This window comes from Ascidia mentula, chromosome 8 (genome assembly GCF_947561715.1).
Source record: "Ascidia mentula chromosome 8, kaAscMent1.1, whole genome shotgun sequence".
In the NCBI taxonomy this organism is placed as follows: Eukaryota; Metazoa; Chordata; class Ascidiacea; order Phlebobranchia; family Ascidiidae; genus Ascidia; species Ascidia mentula.
In genome coordinates, this window is record NC_138573.1 from 9,348,789 (window position 1) to 9,371,297 (window position 22,509).

Sequence of the window (22,509 nt, forward strand, 5' to 3'; positions counted from 1 at the left end):
CCACGTATTCAAGTAAAATTTTTTAATCAACAGCAGACAAGAAACATTTATGAAAGTTTTCCACCACCTGGATAGAAAGGTTCATTGGGCATAAATTTGAACAACCAATGTAATGTTTTTTTATGTGGAAAATCTTTTAATGCAGCTTGAGTTTCGTATTCTTTGTGAATAAATTCATACACAGGTTCTTCCATATCTAGCAGAAAAACAAATGTATACTTTTCAGAACAACAAAAATAAAAGCAAAAAAAACATGAAATGGCTTGTTTGTCGTCTGTGAGAATAATCACAATTGCTTTTAAATAGGCATTAAAAATGAACACTAAACCACTGTCTGATACACCTACCATCCACAATAGGACTATATAATAAATCTTACCAAGTTTATGGTGAAATGTTTCCATGACGCTTTTGTCCCATTTGGTTTGAAAAAATCGAATTGAGGCTGGTTTTAGCTGTGACTGGTATTGTGCAAAAAAGTCTTTTATTCGAAAAGAGCGATCAGAAAGCAAACTGTGAACATATGGAATTTGTGGCAATATGTTTTGTGGCTTATTTCTCTTGTACTCACCATGGACTTTCTGTCTGGTATTCCCTATAGTCTATCTCCTTGTTTTGCTTGAATAAAACAAATATAATTCTATGATAACCAGTTCCACGGAGGGGTAATGGTTGCAGGTAGTCGACAATAACATCTCCAGATGTGAAATCACTACCTCTTATGTTTCCTCTGTGGGCAAAGCAACAATAGATAAAATTTTCTCAAAATAAAAGATCCAGTATTGATGCATGCATTAGTACAATGGTTCCCAAATGCTTTTTGATCTGCTGTCTATTATTTTTTAAGAACGTTTTGTAAAGTTATGAGAAAAATTTACTCAATAACTAAAAGTTTTTTTTAGTCTATGAAAATGCATGCATTAAAAGATGGCATAAGAAGACAACAAACACGTTTGTTTTGAATTTTGGAGATTATGGCTAAGTTTCCACAAAACAGCATGTTTTGGACCCCAAATTATAAATCATTATTTCAATAGCTACTTACATAAACCAGTGAACATATTCTGAGTTGTCGCATTCAAGGTGGCCATCTGGATTTACAACAAGTATTGTCCACAATGAATTTGTTTCTGCCTCAAAGGTTACTGAAGGTTCAGATACAACCTAACAAACAAGTAATTTGTGAATGTTTCATCAGTACTTTGACAAATCGGGCACTTAATTATTGACAGGTCCTGTAAATTGGAGCATACTTACTATGGCAGCAGAAAGTTCATTCCCATAGTAAACTGGACTAACATAGCCTGGATCAGAAGTATCATAATTAATGTCCATGTGAACAACAGGGTAGAAAAACTTATCACCAAACAAGTCCCGATAAACACCATAATTTTTTGCAATTGCTGTAATTTCTTGAATTCCATGAAAATTTCTTTCCCATTCGTCCATTGCAGTTTCAACACAAAACGTGTCTGCAAACAGAAGGTTGATGAATGTTAAACTTGAGAGAAAGACAAATAAACAATCTAGCACAGGACGAAAGACAACAAACTCAGTACAAACATACCTTTCCTTTCCTGGGCATCTTTGCACTTTTTAACACTGCTTCGCAGCAGTTTTATTTCTTTACCTTTGTTCCATTTTTGCCTTTGGGTTAGTTTGGGTAGCACAAATTTTAAACCGATGTCAGTGTATTCAGGCTCATCTGTACAAATATTGTAACTATTGTATTCTCATGTTACAGTTTAATACAAATGTCACAAACCTTTCTGGACCTTAAACCATTTGTAAACTGTTTTCCAATGAGGATCCATTTCTTTTTGAAGCTTTCTCATATCCTCAGCGTACTTGACATAACTTGAATAATATTAACAAGAGATATTTAACGATATTTTTGTATGTTAAAACATTTATTTCCAACAGAAAAGAAATCTACATTCACAACAGGTATTTTTGTGTAATTGATATGTATCAGTAAAAATTCTAAACTTTACAATTTAATAAGGTGGGCTACACAGGGTGCCTCTAAAATGCCAATGTAGGCATTGAGCCTAGGCATTGTAGGCATCGTAGATATTGTAGGCATTGAGTCTTGGCAATATACGCATTGAATCTTGGCATTGTACGCATTGAATCTAGGTATTGTAGGTGTCCTAGGCATTGTACGCATTGAGTCTAGGCATTGTAGGAATTGAGTCAAGGTATTGTAGGTGTCGTAGGCATTGTAGGCGTCTTAGGCATTGTATGTATTTAGTCTAGGCGTTGTAGGCATTGAGTAGATGTATAGACTCAATGCCTACGATATCTATGATTCCTAGACTCAATGCCTACTGTGCCTACAATGCCTAGACTCCATGCCTACAATGGGTTTTTAGTGGGACCGGCTACACATGGATTATACTTTCTGCTACTGGCTTACTTGTAGTAACTTCCATATTTAGGAATATTCTTTTTGTTGAAATATTTGTCATTAGGTAAAGTTGTCCTTTTTCTTCCCAAAACTTTCCCAAGATCAGCCTTGTCGAACACTCTCAGTTTGGACCTGCGTTTATGCAGCATACTCAATGCAATTTTTTTCCTGTATATTTCTTCATCTAAAAAGTAATTTAAAATTTGCTCTATATACTATCCCGAAAAGTTTAATGCTACAACACAGGTAAGTTAATGTTACCCTTGCTGTAAAAATTAACCAGCAGTATAAGTAAAGTAAATTTTACAGCATATTATTTGAAATCTTACCCGTCATGTTTTTGTCAAGACTTTTGCTCTTGTAGTTGAGTGGTGAAATTCGATATCCACTTGCGTAACATCTGTAGTTCATGCGGCATATCTGTACAATCCCATCACAAAGCCATGAAACGTCTTGCACAAAAACCATTTCAGGTTCAGAAAGCTTACTGAGTTTTGCCGTAACTCCCTGTATCAAAAAACAGTTCCATTAATGCACATATCTTCCTTTAATTCGCTTACAAACTCCAAGTACTAATTTGATTTTATCTTCTTGAATGCAAACTTCACCATTCATCCCATGGAAGAAATCATGCGTGACAGAACGGAAAGCATGCGTGAACGAAAACAACTGATCTTTATTTAAGATTAAACCATAAACACTGTCAGTGAGGAAAACACATTAAGTAGACCATTTGGCCAAAAGCGGCCAAGAATTAAAAACAATTCAAATGTGAAACACAAAAAAAAGCGAAACGCATAAAAGAAACACATGGCAGAAACAAAACACACAAAAAAGTGAACAAACAAACTTGAAAATGGATTAATCGGAATTGCTCTTCTGGCACTTAAGTTTCTAAAATACCAGTATATTTGAAAATGGATCCCTAATAAAGTTTTTCCGACAAACCCGAAAAATTGTTAAGTTTATTTAGAGATGACCTTTTTTAGAAACGAATTTGCTTACAAATTATTCGTCTTTTTTATAAAATAGTCGTGACGTGTTGATCCTTCAATGATCCATCAATATATGCCCCAATTTGATTTGCTCCACTCATGATAAACTAACCTTAACACCGCATCATCTTTGGCAATCAAACATTTTTGCCACACCGGTAAAATACACGCTTGAATCGGTGCTAACAAACTGGCGGATCTAAATTATCCAACCGGATTTGATTTATAACTATCCGGATCCGGCCGGGCTGGATATTTTGAACTGGGAACATCACTACTTTCGAGTGATTTAAATTTCGATTTGATTTCGAATTTGTTTGTTGCTCAGAATGTTTCGTAAACAAGCAAAAGTTTGTCATTGTTTAAAAGAGGGTTAAAAAAGAGGTTTCGACCTAATTTTGTTATATGTTTGTTGTAAGGCTCTCTGTTGTGTATACCAATTTTGTACGACTTTTCCTTTATTGTTACGTACAGTTGAAACATGTTTACCGCCAACGGCGCTAAAGCGCGTTATCAAGGGTTGACGTTTTGATGATTTTTGAGAGAAATACTTTGAAGTTGGTTAAGAGTTCGCTCGAAGAAGGGGCTCTTCTTTAAAATAGTTGAAAACTTGGAGCTCTTTTGGTGCACCACAGTCTATTGTGCCAATCGACCCTTTCGGCCTGAAATGGTCCCCAACTAATACCCCGGGCGGTATTAGCAATAACCGAATGTATCCGGATAGTTATCAATCAAATCCGGTCGGATAATTTGGATTCGGCAGTTTGTTAACACCGATTCGTGTATTTTATCGGTATGGCAAAAATGTTTGATTGCCAAACAGAATGTTATGTCAAGGTCAGCGTATCATGAGTGGAACAAATAAACGTGGGCATTTAACACGTCACGAAAAACCGTAATAACAAACAACAGAAAAATCGGAAGTCAGCGAGTATCACAGACTGGGTCCCAAAAACGAGTAATTTGCGAAATGTGTGTCCGTTTGTAGGACAAAAATGATTACCCGACTATCTGGTAAAATTAAGTGTATTATCCGGCCGGGTCCGGGTATTGAAAATTAGTCAATATCCGGCCGGGTCCGGGAACCCGCATCCGATGCAAGACATCACTAGGAGCTATAATGCGAATTGAGGGTTAATATTTCGTTATCGCTTAGATTTTGTAGTGTAGACTCCCTTATGGTCGGTACCAAATTTCATGTTTGTGCGAAGTCTCCGTCTATTTGTACACTTTGTGACTTGTTTATCGCCAATGGCGCTAAAGCGCGTTAACCTCAGCTTATCTTTTTTCGTATATTGGTTGTGATCAATTTATCATATATTGTGTATGTGTGTTAATGTTGCAAATTTTTGTGAAGATGTTAGTGCATGGCTAGATGCCACATGAATGGAGAAAAATTGTTATCACTGATCAACTTAAACTTTTTGGTACAGAAAATGGGAGTAGGCTACCAACCGGGAAAAACTAATCAATTTAATTTTACTAATAGCAAGATTTTGTGTTTACAAATGTAAAGTGGCCAAAGTGCAACCCTGTTTTACTATGTTTCGACGGCAAGTACAGCAAGTTAGAAAAAAAAACTGCATTAAGAACTAATAAAGTGAATGAATTTAAATTGAAATGGAATACTTTGTAATTTAATATTGATTTGTGTATTAGTGTATGTTTCTTGAGCTCGTGTTTTGTTTCTCTTTTCTCTGTCGTTTTTGTAGTTGTTGCAGTAATAAAAAAATAAAAATAAAAAAAATAATATTGCTTGTGATACCATTTGTAGTTCCAAATTTAAAATTTAAGACAACTTTGAGTTTTATTTTGTTGAAAAATCATGCCTTTCGTTACCTTTCCGATGCTTGTAGGAGTACCGCCTATGTGCGTGTAGGCGAGAGTCTTCGTCGGTGCGTATCTTCGGTTAGTGACGTCACAGAGACGTAATATTTGGTGCGATGTCATATCTTGACCCCACATTCATTGTGACGTAATTTGGGGTTTTCCCGATTTTGAGAACATGGGTACGTACAATCATAGGCGTCGATTTTTTAACGTTTTGTAAAATATTAAGGGTGACATTTCCAGGTTTGAGAAACGCGCAAAAAAATTTCGTCAGTCGTATCGCCCTAAACATCGGTAAACGACGCAAATTCCGTTTCGTGTCACTTTGTTGCGTAACAATCCACGAGACACTTATGTTTGTCCTGATTGTGACGGTGACAGTAAAGGTCGTTTGAAACTAGCTTAACGCATAGTATAATGTTTGTAGTTTTTCTGACAATAATTTTTAATTTAAACGAGATCCAGGGGTGACAATGCATGCTTTGTCACCCCTGTTTGTTTCTGAGGGGTAACATGTCACCCCAGTCACCCTTAAATCGACGCCTATGCGTACAATTAAACATCCAAATTTTCTAATTGTGTAATGGAGACAAAAACCTACGGTGAATATGATTTAATTCTCTATTGTGACGTAAGACAGATCATCGTAAGTATTTCAGGGCTCCGCGAAACTTGGCAATTCGGCTCTATTTTCAATTTCATGTTTGTCACTGGACATACGCTAAATGCATGCCAGAAAATTTAACATAAAACGTATAGTAATTATATGGACTTTTGTGCACTAAAGAATTGCATTTTCTTATTTATTTTTAGAGGAATATAAAAGGTTAAGTGCAAAGATGGTTATTGTCATATAAAACTGCTTTTGTGAAAACAAAATGCAAAATGCGTTCAAACAAAAACTTGAAATTGCCGTTTGTGTTTAAGTTTTCGGTTACTTTCAGATGTGTTCGGCATGGACATTGTACTATTAAGGTTTGTGTACGTAGATTGATTTTGCTCAGCGTTTTCGCTTTGCATAATGTTTTCTTGGTTTGTATTGTTAGGCTGAATGTGCACAGGAGGGTGCAGTGTTGAGTAGCGAAGCATGTCTTCTGCCGATTTCCACTTTACTGACGTCTCGTCATCTTTAAAATGATCCATTTGAACTACTTTGTTTATCTGATCCGACGAAATACTCCGACTTGCCAAATACCCCGGGTTTTTGCTTTCCCAGTTTGTTCGCTTGCTTGCTGGCTCTGTTTGCGTTCTAAGTCGTTTTTGCTTTTCGTTATTGTGGTGACGAATCTTACGAAGAACCGGTGTGCGCAAAATATCTGGCGTTCGGTAGCCACGTTTACGAGGATGTGTAGGAAGAAAGTCAGTGGAATTTTCGCTTAGCCCAGAACTTGTTCTCGGTCGTCCGCTGTCCTCCTCACTTGATGCCATTGTTTCGTCTTTGCTGCCACCTGAACTTGTTGAACTTGACTTGAGTCCGGTGTTTCCTTAAAACATCATGCTAAAAAACGTGAAAATCCCGAAACCTTTAATTCCGCCGTACAAAAACTTATATAAATAGTGTCACCTTTGGCGTTTTTAGCTTTCTTTTGATCCAAGTCGTGTGAAGGGCGACGGCTGTCGGGTGGAACGCCTATAGTTTTTCCTGCTTTAATGAGTTGAACAGGTTTTCGAATAATTTCTGAGCCATCAGTATCCAGGACAGAAAGAATCTGAAAGTTTTGCGTTATCTCAATTTAGATGCGACCACTTTGTGATGAAAATATTGCGCCACTGCAAAGTGGTAAAGGCTGTGAACGTGACCGGCCGGTGTCAGACTTAAATACTTGTGTGCCACAGACCGGATAACTCCATTTTATTAAACACAATCCAATACTGAAATTAAAATATTAACACAGAAAACGTTTGTCAAAATTAAACTTTGCAACATTTCGAAAATCGCCTGCAAAAGTTATGTTGTTAACATGTTGGCACACGAAAAATTTGCAATTTAAAGTGCATGTGATATGGAAAAACAAATTAAAATTAATTAAACTATGAATGGTCATTACTTTTGACAATTTTTGGCGAAAAAAGTAGCTTGTTACAGCCACAGATTTCTGAGATACAACTGATCAAAGTTACGTTTAAACCGTTGCGACCGCAGTCGTGCGAAAGCAAGATTATTGTTGCGTGACGTCATTCAAGGCGCTTCAGTTGTGCGAGAGCCGCACATTGTAAAACTGGTTTAGTAGTTTTTTCGTAGAACAAGTGCATCACACGGATATTGATTGTTTATTTGAACTGCAAACAAATGGCGGCTGTTTCGGTCTATTTGGTCTTGTTTAGTTTCGTTATAATAAAACTGTTACTGAGACAGGGTGCTTTTGTGGTTAAAGCATTGTTACGCCATGCATTAACTTTTATAAAACACGACAAAAACAGACCGTCATGGGTTTATTTATCGCATCAATTAGTATTTATTGAAACATTGTCGTTTTTCCAACTCCCTGCAAAAGATAAGTAAATGAATTTTGAGCCTGGCAAAGACCGCCAAGAAAAAACGACAAAACCAAGATTATGATGGAACACTGTTATCCTGTCATAGCACCACTAGTTAAACGATGCGGTACTTAACTAGTCGTGGTTTAAATTCACTATTACTATAAAATCTGTCTTAATCAACCACCATTATATTTTTCGCAATAAAGTTCGTAACTACAAATGTTAGAATCATCAGGTGAGGTTACAGTTATGACATCACACCTAAAATGACGTTATGTAATGTCACTGAGCGACATTTAGTAATTTCGTTGCTGCTGTACCTTTTGGTTTGCCAATAATCAGAGACAAATAAGCCTTTGGTTTATGACGTCATAGTGACATATTTTTGTATGATGTCACAGCTTGCACTGATCTTTGTGGTAACGTAATTTGGGGGTCCTCCTTCGTTTGAAACTATTCGATATAGACAGTATAAGGCGCTTTCCTATGCAAACAAGGCATTTTTTTTACTAGTACGCCTTGTATGGCGTCAATTTCGCTACAGCGAAAAAATGTTTACGATTATTGGTCGCTGCTACGTTTAGTGCGGTTTTCCACATTTTTTGGTTGACGTAGAACCGAAATATTTTGGAAATAGGTTTATTGTGGATGTACCTTTAGTTTTACGAAAAGTTGCCCTGACCGTGTTTCATGCACTTTAAATGCGACATTTCATACAACCAAAGTTAAAAGTCGGAAAATTCTGTTGTTACATCGTAAATCGACAAGTTTTCCCAATTTGTTTTTTGGGAATATAGTTTGTGATGACGTGGTAGCCTGTGATTATTGCACACTGTCGTCTGTTGCCTTTGGGTTATAATAAGGCGATTGCAATATCTTATGAGGCAAAATCCCTAAAAAAGATTTATTCTGATTCCGGTACAATAAAATTAGATCGTATTGGAAACCATTGACATAAGTAGGGCAATTTTTACGGCATTTAATTTAAAAAAATATGACTATATGATTGCTAAATATGACTAATATGGCCTGTTTTGGATGTTTTATCATAAGATTATAAGCAATCCAGCACATACCTTCTTTATTTTAGTAAAATATACATCATATATAACTTACACGTTCTTTAAAATATCTTACAAAAATTAAAAGTAAAATACACATTCTTTTAAAAGATACAGTAAGATACAAGTAAAAGGGAAAGTCAAATGACTTAATAATTTTTTACAAAAAAATAACTTAATAAAAATAATGTGAAATTTATGCATTTCATAAACATCCAGACGCTGTGGAAAAATGATTTTGATGCCCCACATATAACACTCAAGCATTGTTTCTGTGAATTATTACTTGGCGTCACAGTTATAGTGAACAAAGAGAATAGCTCTGTCGTGTTACAACCGCGCAACATAATGGGTGCTATGGTACACAGCCTGAATTGGTCGAAAACATTATCGTAGTACGTAGTTCATAAGATATACATATTTAAACTCACAACTTGAGGAACATTGGAGTGCTTTCTGCTGTAACCGTTAGATTTTCCTTGTGGGGACGCAGGTGGAGAAGCTCCTAATTTGACGCTTTTGGGAGAAATTGGAACTTCGTCATAATCTGTAAAATCGCAGATTTAAAACAACAATAAAAGGCTTTTAATCAAAATTAACACAATGATGAATTCATAACAAAATCAATACCCATTTCTTGTTCTTTAACTTTTTTCTCTTTTCTTTGTCTTCTTGCTCTGCGCCGCCAACAGATCAACATCGCCATGAGAAAAATGACGAGAACGGACCCGCAAACACAAACGGCAATGATGCCTTCACTAGGTATTCCCACCGTTTTGACTGCACATACTTCGCTACTTTCTTAAAAAAGAATTGCAATGGTGGTTATTCCCATGTTTTAGGGACTCATGAAAACTAATAATTTTCGCAATCTATGACTAAAATGTTGCCATTCTATGTCTACGTTTAAATTTACTTATTTTTTTGCAAACTTCGGTTATTAATTTGTTCATTACGTAAAGAAATTTGTTTTTTGAAATGGGGTCGCAGAACAAACAAGATTAGTATAATTATAAGTCCTCGTTTACGTACCATATCCTGGTAGTCGGTTGTATTTTAAACCGTTGTAACACTGTTCTGACTGTTCACAATATGGATCCTCCAGCGGCTTCCCTGATTGTGTTTGATGACACCAGACACACCCAACCACGCCTGAGCAGCTTGTGCTGTTAAACTAAGAAAATGTCTTTGTTTACCAATTCTGAACGTATTTGAAATCTACGCCCAAATTTTTTCAAGAAATATGTTAATCTTTTCGCATATTTTTATTTTCATGTTATAACTCGCCAGGTTGTTGATGATTTCAAAGTTTATGCTGGATTATTGCATGAATGTTCAACTGCATTGTAATAAAAATCAATTTGTTCATTTTATACCGATGTTTTGCATTGTGGTGTACTGCACTGGTCTAGGTACTCAGGTATACATTCGCTAAAACTTGTCAACTCCGGTCTGGCAGGAAAACAAGCAGGCACGTTTTGTTCAATCTACAAAAATGACATCAACAATGGAGATTTCTGATAAAATAAGCTTTGAGGTGAAAACAACAGTGAATATTTTTGGAAAAAAAATTATAACGTGCTTTCAGTTTGGTGCAAACATACGAGCCCGAAACTTGTTTACTTCAACAAGCAATATTTCTGAGTTCCTTGTGATAACGGGGCTTCCCGAGATATCGACAGAATATCCCATGGGTTGTAACGAACAATTTTATAATGACCGATGGCCTACTGAGAAATATTGGCATTTGACAAATACTTAAAAAAGGTAAATCACCTGAAAGTTGGATGACTTGCGGGAATTCAAAGTCATGTTTTTACATATACAGTAGAACACTAAATCCGGATTCGATTCGTCAGTACATAGTGTATAGGATATAAGTAATTATATTGCTAATAAATTGCTATTGCTCGTATACTTTTTTACCACTACAATACTATTGTCCGCGAGGTAACTACAGCCATGCTTACAATCATTTTATCAGCACATGTGTCCAGTCGAACAGGTTCACTACATGGACAATTCCACGTCACGTTCCTGCAAACGTATTTCTGAGAAAAATAAGCATTAATGTTGGTTGAAGCCGTTCAAGCAGGAAATCTGAAAACACACCGTATCTTGCGCCGGGCAATCAAAATCAGAACACCATGGAAAAATTTGTCTTGACAGAAAAAATATGTTTGTAGTCGGGACTGGTGCCATGAAGTACTGTGAACATTTTGGTGCGTTTCTGGTAGAAAAAAGCAAACTTATTTGTGGCAATGTACTTAAATAGTTCCATTATGTTTACCAACCATATTATAACTACAAACGTTGAAAAATAACAGCAATTAAATACTTATAGTTTTTAGAATATATTTCATAATCTTACTGAAAATAGCTTTCATTAAGTCGGGTGTCAGGCTGCAGTTTGTACCAGTTTCGATAAACTCCTTGGTCGAGGTCAAGACACTTCATGCGTTTTACAAAACCTTTTTCATTTAAAACTGACATGAGTGTAGTGTCACCTACAAAATTGTTGCTCTTAATCTCTTAATTTGTAATAAATATTTTAGCAGTTTGTTTACTTGAAATGTGTTTAACTTTCAGTTTGTTTTGTTCATTGTTGTCCAAATAATCACTGTGAAGAATAATGTTGCCCCGATCATCCACTAAAATACAACTCCACCGTAGAGAGTCACTTCTGAAAAACAACAAAAAATAGCAAAATGTGCCAACCCTTATATTCTAACGTCAATACGCCAAAAAATGATGAGTTATTAAGTAGTTATGCGGGTTTGTGGTCATCATAATACTACTAAAAACAAACACAATAAACTAAAAAAACAATATTGCAAGAAAAAATTGGTATAATCATACACTGACTGATGGATTTATTTCTTTATACACTATGAACATTACTTCCTGTCGCCATTTCTACACTGCGGGTAAAGGTCCAGCACTACAGAATAGAGGTGATTTAATGAAAAATCCACTCCCATTATTCCAATGACTTTCCTCTCCTGTACGTTTAAAAGATATGTGATATATTTAAATTTAGTTGAAATGCAACACGATATTCACCTCTCTTGATATTGGTGTTAAAATAGCTTGACTGATGCTAATAACATTTCCTGCTCCCGCTGCATCCTTGTACGGAGTTGAAAATATTGCCTGTTTTGAATTTGCAACAGCTAGCTCATACCTGTCATAACATAAGGTAAACCACTGCGATTAATAGTACTGACTACAAAGTATGACGTACCATACACGTTTCGTGACGTCAAAGTCCATTGGAAGTCTTGTACCGGGAAATAGGCGATCTACACCAGTTGCTGTACCGATGTATCTTCGGGCAACATGGTCATCTGTTTTATTTGACCACAATTCGTCCGCTATCGAGGTCCACATGACGTCAGCAATAACACCAGGTGCAAATAATTCTAAATATTTACGTTTGAACGAAAATAACAGGACAAAAGCTTTCGTCGCTAAAAAGTTTATATTGCTCAATAATCACAAAACCAAGCACCACTACTTATTGTGCTTCATACCTGCTGTGGCAGCGTGACTTTGTAGGACAAAGTTTATCTGCTCGGCTGAGGTTGCAAGAAACAATTGATCAAAAAGTTGGTAATATCTAGCCACAGATCTTTCAGTTTCTACAGATGACTCGTACAGCAAAGGCGAACGAAAAGAACGAGGCGCAAAGAGAACTGTTGACTGGGATGCAGTAGATTTCTGCAGATTTTTTACACACTTTCTTTGCTTCCGTTCAGTCTTATAATTTTAAAAATATATAGGCTGTATAACTTGTTCCAGGCTGATAATGTTTTTTTAATTACAAAAAAGATTAAATAAGAAAAGTAAAGTTTACCTGGTAAAAGTGTCTACAAATGTTGGCAGTTGGGTCAAGCTCCAGTCTGTGATACCGAAAACTTGAGTTGGGAGGAACAATAACGTAGACCTCCTGTGGAGTTAAACTAACTTCATGTTTTTGTGTTTCAAGAACGAAACAAACAGAAAAGTTTGCACTGGACACAGGTCTCCAAAAATATGTCACTGTTACCTGCGAACAAGAAAACACTCAAATGAGTTTTGTCATTATTTTAATGGGAAACATGGAAGTAGGTTTTGATCCAAAAATATGCAGTAATTATTTTTTTAGACAAAAATGACTTCCTGCGCAACACAGATTGCCTGTTTGTTAAGTTCACCTCGGAAGTTTGTACAGCCGATCCCACTGGCAAAACTTTCTGAACGTCCAATGTCATATTTCCACTTCCACCAGCTCGCATTGAGGAGATGACATCCACAACCCCGTGGTGCCGCTCGAGTTCAAGTATGTCAACAAACTTGGGCTGGTCTGTCTCATTGGTAGGACGAGGCATAAGAGGATGTGTTATAACACGCCCTGTGCCGTCTGTCAAATAAATCGCGTAGAAACAAGCTATTCAGTTTATAGGTTTACATACAGTCATTGTAAACACTTCAATGTAATGTGTTGAATTTTCAAAACGTCTCACCAATGACAAAAATATACGAATCTCCACCACTGTCATAATACAGAGCCTCAGTAAAAACCTCTTGCAATGTAATGTCCACGGCTGCTACTCCAAACAAACTCTTATCGGAAGATCTAAAAACTGGCATCCCCACAGTAAATATGAGACCTAAATAAAAGTAAATATGTATATGCACTGTCATACAATGAACAATAATAACAATTTGTGGTTCTATTCGATTAATTCTAAGAAATTCTGTAAGACAATGGACATATAAATAAACTTACCCAATCCACCTGTGTCGACATACGGAACAGAAAAAATGGTGCGGTTCGTTCCTTTTTCGCCACTGTAGGTGCGGTAGAATGACGTCAGTTTGTTCCTCAGCATTGTAGGATCAGTGATGTGGAACGAACGCCCTAGCGATCAAGAGGGGGCAGTGAAAGGACTTTATGTGGCAAAGATAATATGCATTGCGCAGTCATTTTTTCGCATAGATGTTTGTGTGAGGCAAAGCTTAGAAAAGCTTACACAGTAACCGTTTTGCCTTTACTTACCAGCAGGTGGTGAATCTGTGTGGTTGACTGCTTGATCGCCAAATTGTTGCGTGGCAATTTCATCCAGTATAGTCATATTTGCTAAAGTTTAAAGATGACAAGTCATTATTCTCGTGTTTTTAAACAAAAACCACTAACCATCTCTTCCAAGTCCATATGTATATATTACAGCGCTGTTGTTTATTTTTCTGTTCCCCTCTCGTATTGTCGCATACACGTTTGCCAGTCTGCCGTACACTTCTTTTGGTTCCCCATCAGTTATAAAGAGAATAACATAACCCGTGAACTTCTCTTCGTTGTTGGAGTAATTGATTCGTTGCTGGCTGTTCATTAATAGGTCAAAGGCGTTTTTGAACCCGACCATGTATGACGACTCCCCTGAAAAAAGATTTACGTATATATCATGCATGCTGAGGCATATCGATATTACCTTGGGGCTGAAGTGTATGTAAAAAGGTTTCTCTCAGGACTTTGATATTATGCTGAGTTGCAAGAGCTAATTCTTCTTGAAAGCAACCATTTGGCCTTTGAGCCTCGTTGTTAAATATAACCATTCCAACCTGTAAATTAAGAAGTTGTTTTTAGCTATATTTTTTTAGATAAAACAGTTTTCAGATGTAATACTAAGTAAAACGCAAGTTTACTGTCAGTATGGTGCCAAAGGTTAGCCAAGGTAGTTTTCACATAAATATTATGGACATAAAACTGGTTAAAAAAAACATTTATAAAAAACGCAATAATGACATAGTCTCGTCCTGTAAATTTGCATTAGTTTTAATCTGCTTTTATATCTTATATCGTATCCTGTTGTTTTAATGTGGTCATGGTCTAGTATAGCATGATATAAAAGCGCAAACGTGGTTGGAGTCAAACAAAAAATGGAGGCGTTTCATTAATCTACACCGAATCTGTCAGAAAAGAAAGGTCCAGCGAATCCTGAGTAAATATGCATCGGCAATAAATCGCTTCGTCTTTGAAATTGAACATTGAATTTATTTTCAATTACTCAAATTTACTCCTTATTCCAGTCGGCGCAGAGCACAATTCCATAACCTGTATTGCTTTCTGTTATGATTGCAAGAGTGGGAGAAATGCTACAGGCGTCGTTTATTTTGTTTCGGCCATAGAGAAGGTGAGAGGACAGGAAGTACAGTAAATATTTGTGCAAGATTTTCCGCAAAGGAACATTGGGAGAATATAACCATATAACGACCCAAGGTTTTTAGCACAATTAGGTAAATATTGTGAATAATTTTATGTTGGCTAAAAATATGCTTTATCGAACCTAGCATAACAAATTGAAACAAGCTATTTAAAGAAAAAAATAGATACTGGGAAAGCCACTGTTGAATTCAACACTACTTAACAAAAATGTTAAACTCACGCGATCTATCGGTGTGAGAGTGCCAAGGAAAAATGAGATTGCAGCAACTGAAATGTCGACCAGTTTTTGACTGTGAAGGGTTTTCGACATGGAACGTGAATTGTCAAGCAATATCAGAACATGTTTTGGAAATGGACGCACTGTTTCGATGTACCATGGCCTGTAATAACAAACGAGTCACCGAAAGCACATTATGGCCTGTAAACAAACCGGCAAACACTATGACGGATAACGATTAGAAAAATGTCGTCCTAAGTGTTGAGATTATCGTGAAGATTGTTCCAGTAATGAGATCCAAGCTAACTATTCAGAGTTGACGAAAACACCATTCTCCCTTTAAAATAGAGGCGCCAATGTCCTGTGTCTAATTTTGTTTTATTCTTCATAGATCCAAAGATTCAGATAAAAACTGAAATAATTTAAACGTCCGTGCGACCTTTAACTTTCGCTTCATGTGAAATCCATAATTTTCAGGCTTTCATTTTCGGTTAATTAAGAAGAGTAGATTTACAAACCTGAATCTGGCGTCAGTTTTTCCGCATTCGCTCACCCTCAAAGCGGGATAAAGAGAGAGAATTCCTTGTTCAGTCCCAACATATTGCCATTTGATATCAGGAACGATCCTGCGGTTTTCCCTCATTACCCCAAGAACGGAAGGCGGAGGCGATTGGAAAAATTCCGGAGCAGTTGGGGAAATAACTTCGCAAAGAGTTTGTGGGTCGATCTGAAGAGATTGTTAGTATTGATCGGGGATGGACCAACATAGAAAATATTTGGCTAAATCCGGACCGAAACGAACTTTACTTCGGATTCGCGGTGTCCAAATTCGGATTAGGGTAAACGTTGAAATATAAGTACTATTTGGGCGAAACCGAATGTTGGATTCAGTCTGATATATCCTTATGCGTTGTCTTGTAATATACACAGTATTAGGCCACAAAACCAAAAACCTCTGTTTTGTAGTTGTCGTTTTGTTGCAGTAAGGCGCGATCGTAAAGACAACATGGCGTCCAATTTGTCGCATCATGGGTAGAATCCTCAAGACTTTCTTTTATTTTCCGAACAGCGTCAACTCTGGATTTTATTGCAGCAGAAATACTTGCTGACAACTGACAAATATTTTTCGAGGTTAATTGTAATGTGTGCGCGAATAAAAAAAAACAATCATACATTTGAAACAAATTCGTTTCCATTCACTTGAAATCTTTGAAGAGTAATTGTGTTGACTTGATCCTGGACAACACAATTGAATCAACAATACATGACTATAGCATACATTTTAATGTAATTAACCATAAAAACGAAACATTTTTACACAATGCAGGGAACAGTTGTGTCATGTTGTGAAATACATAAATATACTATATTCCTAGAACTCCAAAAGGAGTAAAAAGACGATTGGCGGCAGTATAATATTGATTCGCAAGGACAGATCGGTCAGTCACCGACTTGCACAGGCTGATTCCTGCAGTCACTTTTCACATTTTCTCTATTACATAAATTTACTACATAGTATATCGCTTGCTGCTTTTCCTCTAACAGAAAACATCCTGAAATATTTTCAATGTTGTTACTCACGCCAATATTCTGATTTACAAACGAAAAAATACCTGAACTTTAGAGACTCCCAACGTTTCGTTCATGAGTTCACCAAGGTAAGAAGCAATTATGGTGACATCTGTAGCACTGATTTGTCCGGACCCGATGAATAAACCAACGTAGCAGAGTAGCAAAACACTATAAGACACTGCTTTCATCTTTACAACATTTCTTTGTTTTTACCACAACATCACATATTCATTTCATTTCTACCGTGCTGTTCTTGATTTGATACGTAGAAGTAACAAAAACATTTTGACAATTATTAATAGCATATGTGGAATGTTGTGTATATTGTGTTGTATTTTGAAAGACACTACAGTCACAAAAGCAACTCGATACAGGAAAAGCAAAAGACCATGGTGCTCGATCTAAGAATGATTTTGCAAATACGTAAAATCAACGTAAAGGTGGTTCTCTCACAATTATCTCATGCGACAGAAGGCAATTGAAACACATTAACCTTGTTTTTAACAATAAAAAAGTGAAAGTTTTCTGCAAAACAAATACGTGTTAGGGAAGATCAACACAGAATGTATCAGGAAGGTGGTTTAAAGATGTCACGTTTCATAAATTAAACTAAATATAACTACAACATAAATGCATAGGTACCATTAAAACCTTGGGCATCGAGTCAGACGCCCGACACTTTAAATAATTTATCTCCATTTTCTGCAAATTACAATTCCAACAAGTTTCGGGCTTTAAGCCACAAAGGTGAGATCACTGCAAATAACGCACGAGATAACATGCGTCCCCGCTTGAAAAACAGTAATTGGGCATTGCTAGCGCCAGTGTATAAACTACAAACACCTACGCGTATAAACAACGAGTTTCGCAAGCCCCGCGGTTATGTCTGTTTTTGAACTTTTTCCATGATGAACGCAACAGAACATAATAAAACATTTAAAGTGCCTAAAATGCGAATTTATCTGTCGTAAACACAGACAAATCGTAGGATACTCAAAACACTGCCCAGTAGGTAAAAGTGATTATGTCATGTGACAATGACATCATCATAACATATAAATAAAACCGTGTTCGGCCCTGGGAATGTATTGCGTTCAATTTTGTTTAGCTTACAATTATGCGCTTCCGTGCTGCCTTATTTGTGACAACTATTGGCTGTTGTATCGATACCTGCTTGTTTCATATATTCACATTACCACAGGCTTTTACCTAGTGGTGATACAACTTGGTTTTAGCAGTTCGGCCTGGTAGCCAAAAGATACTAAAATTTTACAAATCTGTAAAATCTGCTTGTTTACCGCTACGACTGAAAAGCTTTTCAAGGCTCACAGAAAATAAAATACCATTAAAAGGTTCCTCTCATAAAAGTGGGTTTATGTTTCCGTGACTGCTTCCTAGCCCACTCTGTACAGCAGCGTTTCACATCTGATACCTCTCAAGTTACTTGAGTTACAAAATAAACAGCGAGAAACTTTTTTGCCGGCTGGTAACGCTTCACTTGTTTTTTCGATACGCCACACACCACACCTGACCACGTTTTCTGCTCGACTGCATGCTGGCTGAAAACAGGTAACCCAGTGTTTCATGAAAGGGGAGCAATTTTCACTCATTTTATGCGTTCCTACTGGTAGCAATGTTTATATTTTAGTTTATTATGCACCCCTATTAGTTTGTTCATGTTCTTTTTATTTTTCCATGTCTCGTTTATCGCCATGGAATAGCCTGGATCTTACGTGGTTTTGGTAAATTCTATACCTTTTGTTTAGAAGTGAAGATTGCCGTTTAACGGACTTATTGCCATTATTAGTCCATTATTCCCAGTGTGTTTGCCATTGCTTGACATCTTTCAACGTCGCGAATTGTATAGCCTATAGCTGCTGTGTTAACTTTCAGAACGCTCGTTATTTTGACGTACGAATTAAACCTTTTGATGAAGGGGGACGTTCATCCCAACGTACTTTTTTCGTTGTATCTACTTATACAGCAAGTCCACACCGAAACTTGACCTCAAATTTACGTCAGCTTGAAATGGTTAGCAGGGACAATCGCAAAAGGTTATCATAGATTTGTGAAATTTTTGGAGCATGAACACGACACAAACAAGTGTAAGGAAGACCGGGGATACCTCGGACAAGTTAGAGTACGTCACAATTAGATATTGTTAAAACACTTTTAGAAAAGCTTGAATCACACGTTAACAGGAAGTTTGGAATTAAATCATGTCTGTTTGGAAAATTATGATCGAGTCAATTTTGAGTGAAACCAAGTTTTTCCATTTGTATGTGTAAAGTTATGTGTGAGCTACAGTTCAATAAAATACTGTAATTGTTGATTGTATATTTAACTACGTATTCTGGAATACGCAAATGATGATTTTGACCAACGTTCGGCAATAGGGTCATATTTTTTGTGATATTTATGTAGTCACGTGGTCAGGGATACTTCGGACGTCATAAAATGGCAAGAAGACAACGCTTTTTGAGATTTTGGTAAAATTATTAAATCATAGGCTACAAGAGAATAAACAGAGACTGGATAAAATGATCGAATTTTGGAAGATAAAAGACCTCCAAAGATTAAAATTTATTTGTTGACCCTCAATTTCATGACATCAGTATTGTTCTGAAAAGTACATGAGGTACCCAAAGCGCTGGAAAGTCCTGTAAGTATGAAAGGATCCAAACGGCAAGTAATAACGCCCCGACTGAATAATATGTTATGCCCTAATGCCCCAATGTTTAAATTGCGCCGAAATTGATTCAGGTTGTTCGTGAAATAAACATTTTTTTTCGAAAAGAGCCAAAATAGTCATTGAGAGCTGCAGACAGGTGTACACACTGTACCCAACATATCGACGATTGACCGGAAGGTACCACAAAGTGGAAATCTGTGTGCCTGCTAGTCTACCAGCTAGTATGTGCCACTGTCACCAGCTGCACTGATGAGACCTTATAGGTCGAAACAGTGTGTACACAAGTTTGCCTTTTTTTTTATAAAACCAGAGCGAGGGGATAAAGGAGCTGCATTCTCGGCTCGTAGCCACGGGTTTTCAACCTCTAACCTAGAGCGTACGTAAAAGCATAGTATATCCACATCACTTGGCTTAAAGTATTTTCTTTCATCTTTTTTTTATTTTGCTATAATAGTGATTTTGCATAAGCTCTACTACAGTATAGGCTATTATTGTCACGTTAAGAAAAAATATTGTCGGGCTCACCATGGACTTCACTTTTCCAAATAGCAAATTACCTGTAAAAATATGAGGCGAACGTAAACAACCATTGTCTAATTACCACTTAAAAATTACTCAAATACCCTATGTGGGAATATTCAAATGTAAACAAAGCGACAAAAAAATTTGCGAGAAACCAAGCTGATATCATTCCATCTCATAGCACAACAAAATGATGCGCTTTCGAGTGGAAACAATGCATTGAATTTGTTTTAACCTACACCAGACATGTAAAAAGAATAAACATTGTTAAGAAATAAACGATTATTGTAGCACCTTTTTGCGTGTCAGTAACCTCAAGTTCTAATGGCAAATAATTTTGCGTTATAATCCATGATTGTTGATTCAATCAGCGTCCTCTTGGACAGCAGGTTGCTTTACATAGTTACCATTGTGATTAAATAATTACAAACCAGGTATGCAGGCTAACAGATTACACCAAATATTTGTTAGGAGTGTTGCCGTAAAAAAACCTGAACCAAATGGGTTTGTCAAATGGCTAAAGGAGGAAAAGGAAAAAAAAACAAAAGTACGAACCAAGCGAAAAAGCAGGTCTCGTCATCGTCATCTGCACAAGAAGCGAACAGTAAGTGCACACACGATGTATGTTTGATTGCTTTGGTAAAATGCATGTAAGTCACTGGAAAAATGCGTAAATTTAAAAATGAAACGTCTGACCCTTTTACGCAGAAGAAAATGGTTCCACTGAAATAAACAATGGAGGTGGCAACAAGGGCTATTACTGGCAAGAACTTCGTAGACAAGCGTGTATTTTACGCATGAATCAAATGATTAACAGGTAGCTGGGATAAAAACATTTACAGGTTTTCTCTTGTGGTCCCTAGCCTGTGTTAGGCCTTCTGCGGAGATTGGGATGGTTACAAAATTGGCAGAGTTTGTTAATTATTCTAAAATTGCCCTGGTGGCGTGAAGGCGCAATGAAACTGTGGGAGGCCAAACGCCTGTTGGCTAATAATTGCCAATTGTCTCTCCACATGATTCACTGACAAACAGTTTAAATAGGAATAAAGAATTCACTATCTGACTTGTGGGAATAAATCCCAAGCTGACAAATACCTAGATGCGTCTCTGAAATGATGTGTCTCGTCACAGCAAAATGGACTTAAATTGAACAAAGACCGATTTAAAACTCACCTGCAAATGTAAATGAATAGCTATAGTGGCATAGCTATAACTATCACCTTAAACTTCATAACGGTCGAAAGCGACAAATTATGTAACTGTATATCTAAAAAATATACAATGATCAGAATATTAGCCCAAAGTTGAAAATAAAACAAAAAATTAATATAAACGCAATTAATAGTTCTAATGAGGTGTACCCCGAATAAAAGCTAATACCATACAATGATCGCCATTCCATAATCTAAAAGTTCTCCCAAATTACAGTATTTTGTCTCAATTCTTGAAAATTTAAGTAAGTTGCTCGAGTTTACCACCGGAAAGACTTCCGCAGTTAACCACAGAACTATAAACCACCAAGCATATAGTGTTTATACGAGTGTGACCATTTCGATTTGTTTTCAGACCTTACTTGTTCTCGTACTTCAGCACAGTGCCCATGTCAGCCTACACATATCCCATCGGAGTAAAGGGAGAGGAAAAAGGAAAACCATCGAAAAAAGGCAAAAAGAAAAAATAGCTCAGCTAATAAGGATTGTAGCAAAATAAATTTCGCCGCTAAAGTTGTGTACGTTTTAGCCGCGACTAGGTCCACTAGGAATCCCTTTTATACCGGTAGTCCAAGAGTGGATTATACGTTCTTTTACCCATGTAGTAACGAAAAAGCAGACAAAAAAGTATTAGATTTACGTTGAACTCACGTATTGCGAATACCGTTCACCTTTTCACATTATATAACGCGGGATCGAACACAAAATTGTTTAACTGTATAGGCTACGTGTCTCTCGACTTTTTGACACTGATTAGGATATTGAATAGCTACTTTTCATGATCATTGCTTACGATCGTTACTATCGACTCTAAAGTTTATATTTGCAGCATTCCTCCCGTATGCATCACAATTTTTTAAGCTAATTAAAACAGAGGATATGATATTAAGCAAACCTTTCGGCAAAATAAGTCAGATTATTTACTCGGTATACGGGTCGAGTGGTCTTTGATTTTTCCTCCTTGAAATGGCCGCGCTATTTTTTGTTAGGGAAAGGTAAACTCCTTTTAAACCCTGGGTTCGAAAATTTTGGATTGGGGTCCAAAGCCTTAATGATTTTGTTAAAAGGGTCCATGATAAAAAGGTTGGGGACTACCAGTGCAATGCTCGCGGCACCACTGACTATTACAAATGGCAACCCACAGCGCTGACATCCATGTTTGCAACCACTGGCCTACGATTGTCATTTTTTACTTACGAAACCAAAAAGAATAACAGACCAGTAGCCTAAAAACATTATATAATAGGGATGTGCCAAAACGAAATAGACTCGGATTCGGCCGAGTATGTAATGACGTCTCACATTTTAGAAGA

At 36.8% G+C, this 22,509-nt stretch overlaps 2 protein-coding genes across 2 annotated transcripts; both read right to left on the reverse strand.

Annotated features, from left to right (window-relative positions):
• Positions 1 to 47: 47 nt before the first annotated feature.
• Positions 48 to 2,913, reverse strand: LOC145912318 (large ribosomal subunit protein mL38-like). Its single transcript, XM_082999742.1, has 9 exons — positions 2,740 to 2,913; positions 2,420 to 2,594; positions 1,766 to 1,857; positions 1,568 to 1,705; positions 1,258 to 1,472; positions 1,046 to 1,164; positions 572 to 730; positions 380 to 513; positions 48 to 196 (listed from the first exon to the last, which is right to left on the reverse strand). Exons 1-9 carry the CDS (start codon positions 2,876 to 2,878, stop codon positions 48 to 50), a joined length of 1,320 nt encoding a protein of 439 aa, XP_082855868.1. The 5' UTR covers positions 2,879 to 2,913.
• A 3,111-nt stretch (positions 2,914 to 6,024) lies between these two features.
• Positions 6,025 to 18,181, reverse strand: LOC145910488 (VWFA and cache domain-containing protein 1-like). The gene is made up of 26 exons (XM_082997628.1): positions 16,813 to 18,181; positions 16,373 to 16,435; positions 16,153 to 16,311; positions 15,718 to 15,926; positions 15,203 to 15,362; positions 14,249 to 14,378; positions 13,957 to 14,196; positions 13,819 to 13,899; positions 13,549 to 13,680; positions 13,283 to 13,429; positions 12,974 to 13,179; positions 12,634 to 12,825; positions 12,311 to 12,497; positions 12,022 to 12,199; positions 11,841 to 11,961; positions 11,679 to 11,779; positions 11,345 to 11,460; positions 11,149 to 11,284; positions 10,890 to 11,007; positions 10,748 to 10,828; positions 10,154 to 10,264; positions 9,810 to 9,951; positions 9,408 to 9,578; positions 9,209 to 9,324; positions 6,800 to 6,944; positions 6,025 to 6,719 (listed from the first exon to the last, which is right to left on the reverse strand). Exons 1-26 carry the CDS (start codon positions 16,957 to 16,959, stop codon positions 6,127 to 6,129), a joined length of 4,182 nt encoding a protein of 1,393 aa, XP_082853754.1. The 5' UTR covers positions 16,960 to 18,181; the 3' UTR covers positions 6,025 to 6,126.
• Between the last annotated feature and the right edge of the window lie 4,328 nt (positions 18,182 to 22,509).

Excerpts from the sequence above, each read along its gene's own strand:
- LOC145912318 (XM_082999742.1), bottom strand. The coding sequence starts at position 2,878 with ATGGTTTTTGTGCAAGACGTTTCATGGCTTTGTGATGGGATTGTACAG. Across the intron at positions 1,473-1,567 it reads AGATGCCCAGGAAAGGAAAG|ACACGTTTTGTGTTGAAACT; the intron begins GTATGTTTGTAC and ends TTCTGTTTGCAG. Across the intron at positions 731-1,045 it reads GAATATGTTCACTGGTTTAT|AGGAAACATAAGAGGTAGTG; the intron begins GTAAGTAGCTAT and ends CTTTGCCCACAG.
- LOC145910488 (XM_082997628.1), bottom strand. The coding sequence starts at position 16,959 with ATGAAAGCAGTGTCTTATAGTGTTTTGCTACTCTGCTACGTTGGTTTA. Across the intron at positions 16,436-16,812 it reads TGGGAGTCTCTAAAGTTCAG|GATCAAGTCAACACAATTAC; the intron begins GTATTTTTTCGT and ends TGTGTTGTCCAG. Across the intron at positions 11,008-11,148 it reads CTTAATGAAAGCTATTTTCA|AAACGCACCAAAATGTTCAC; the intron begins GTAAGATTATGA and ends TTTTTCTACCAG.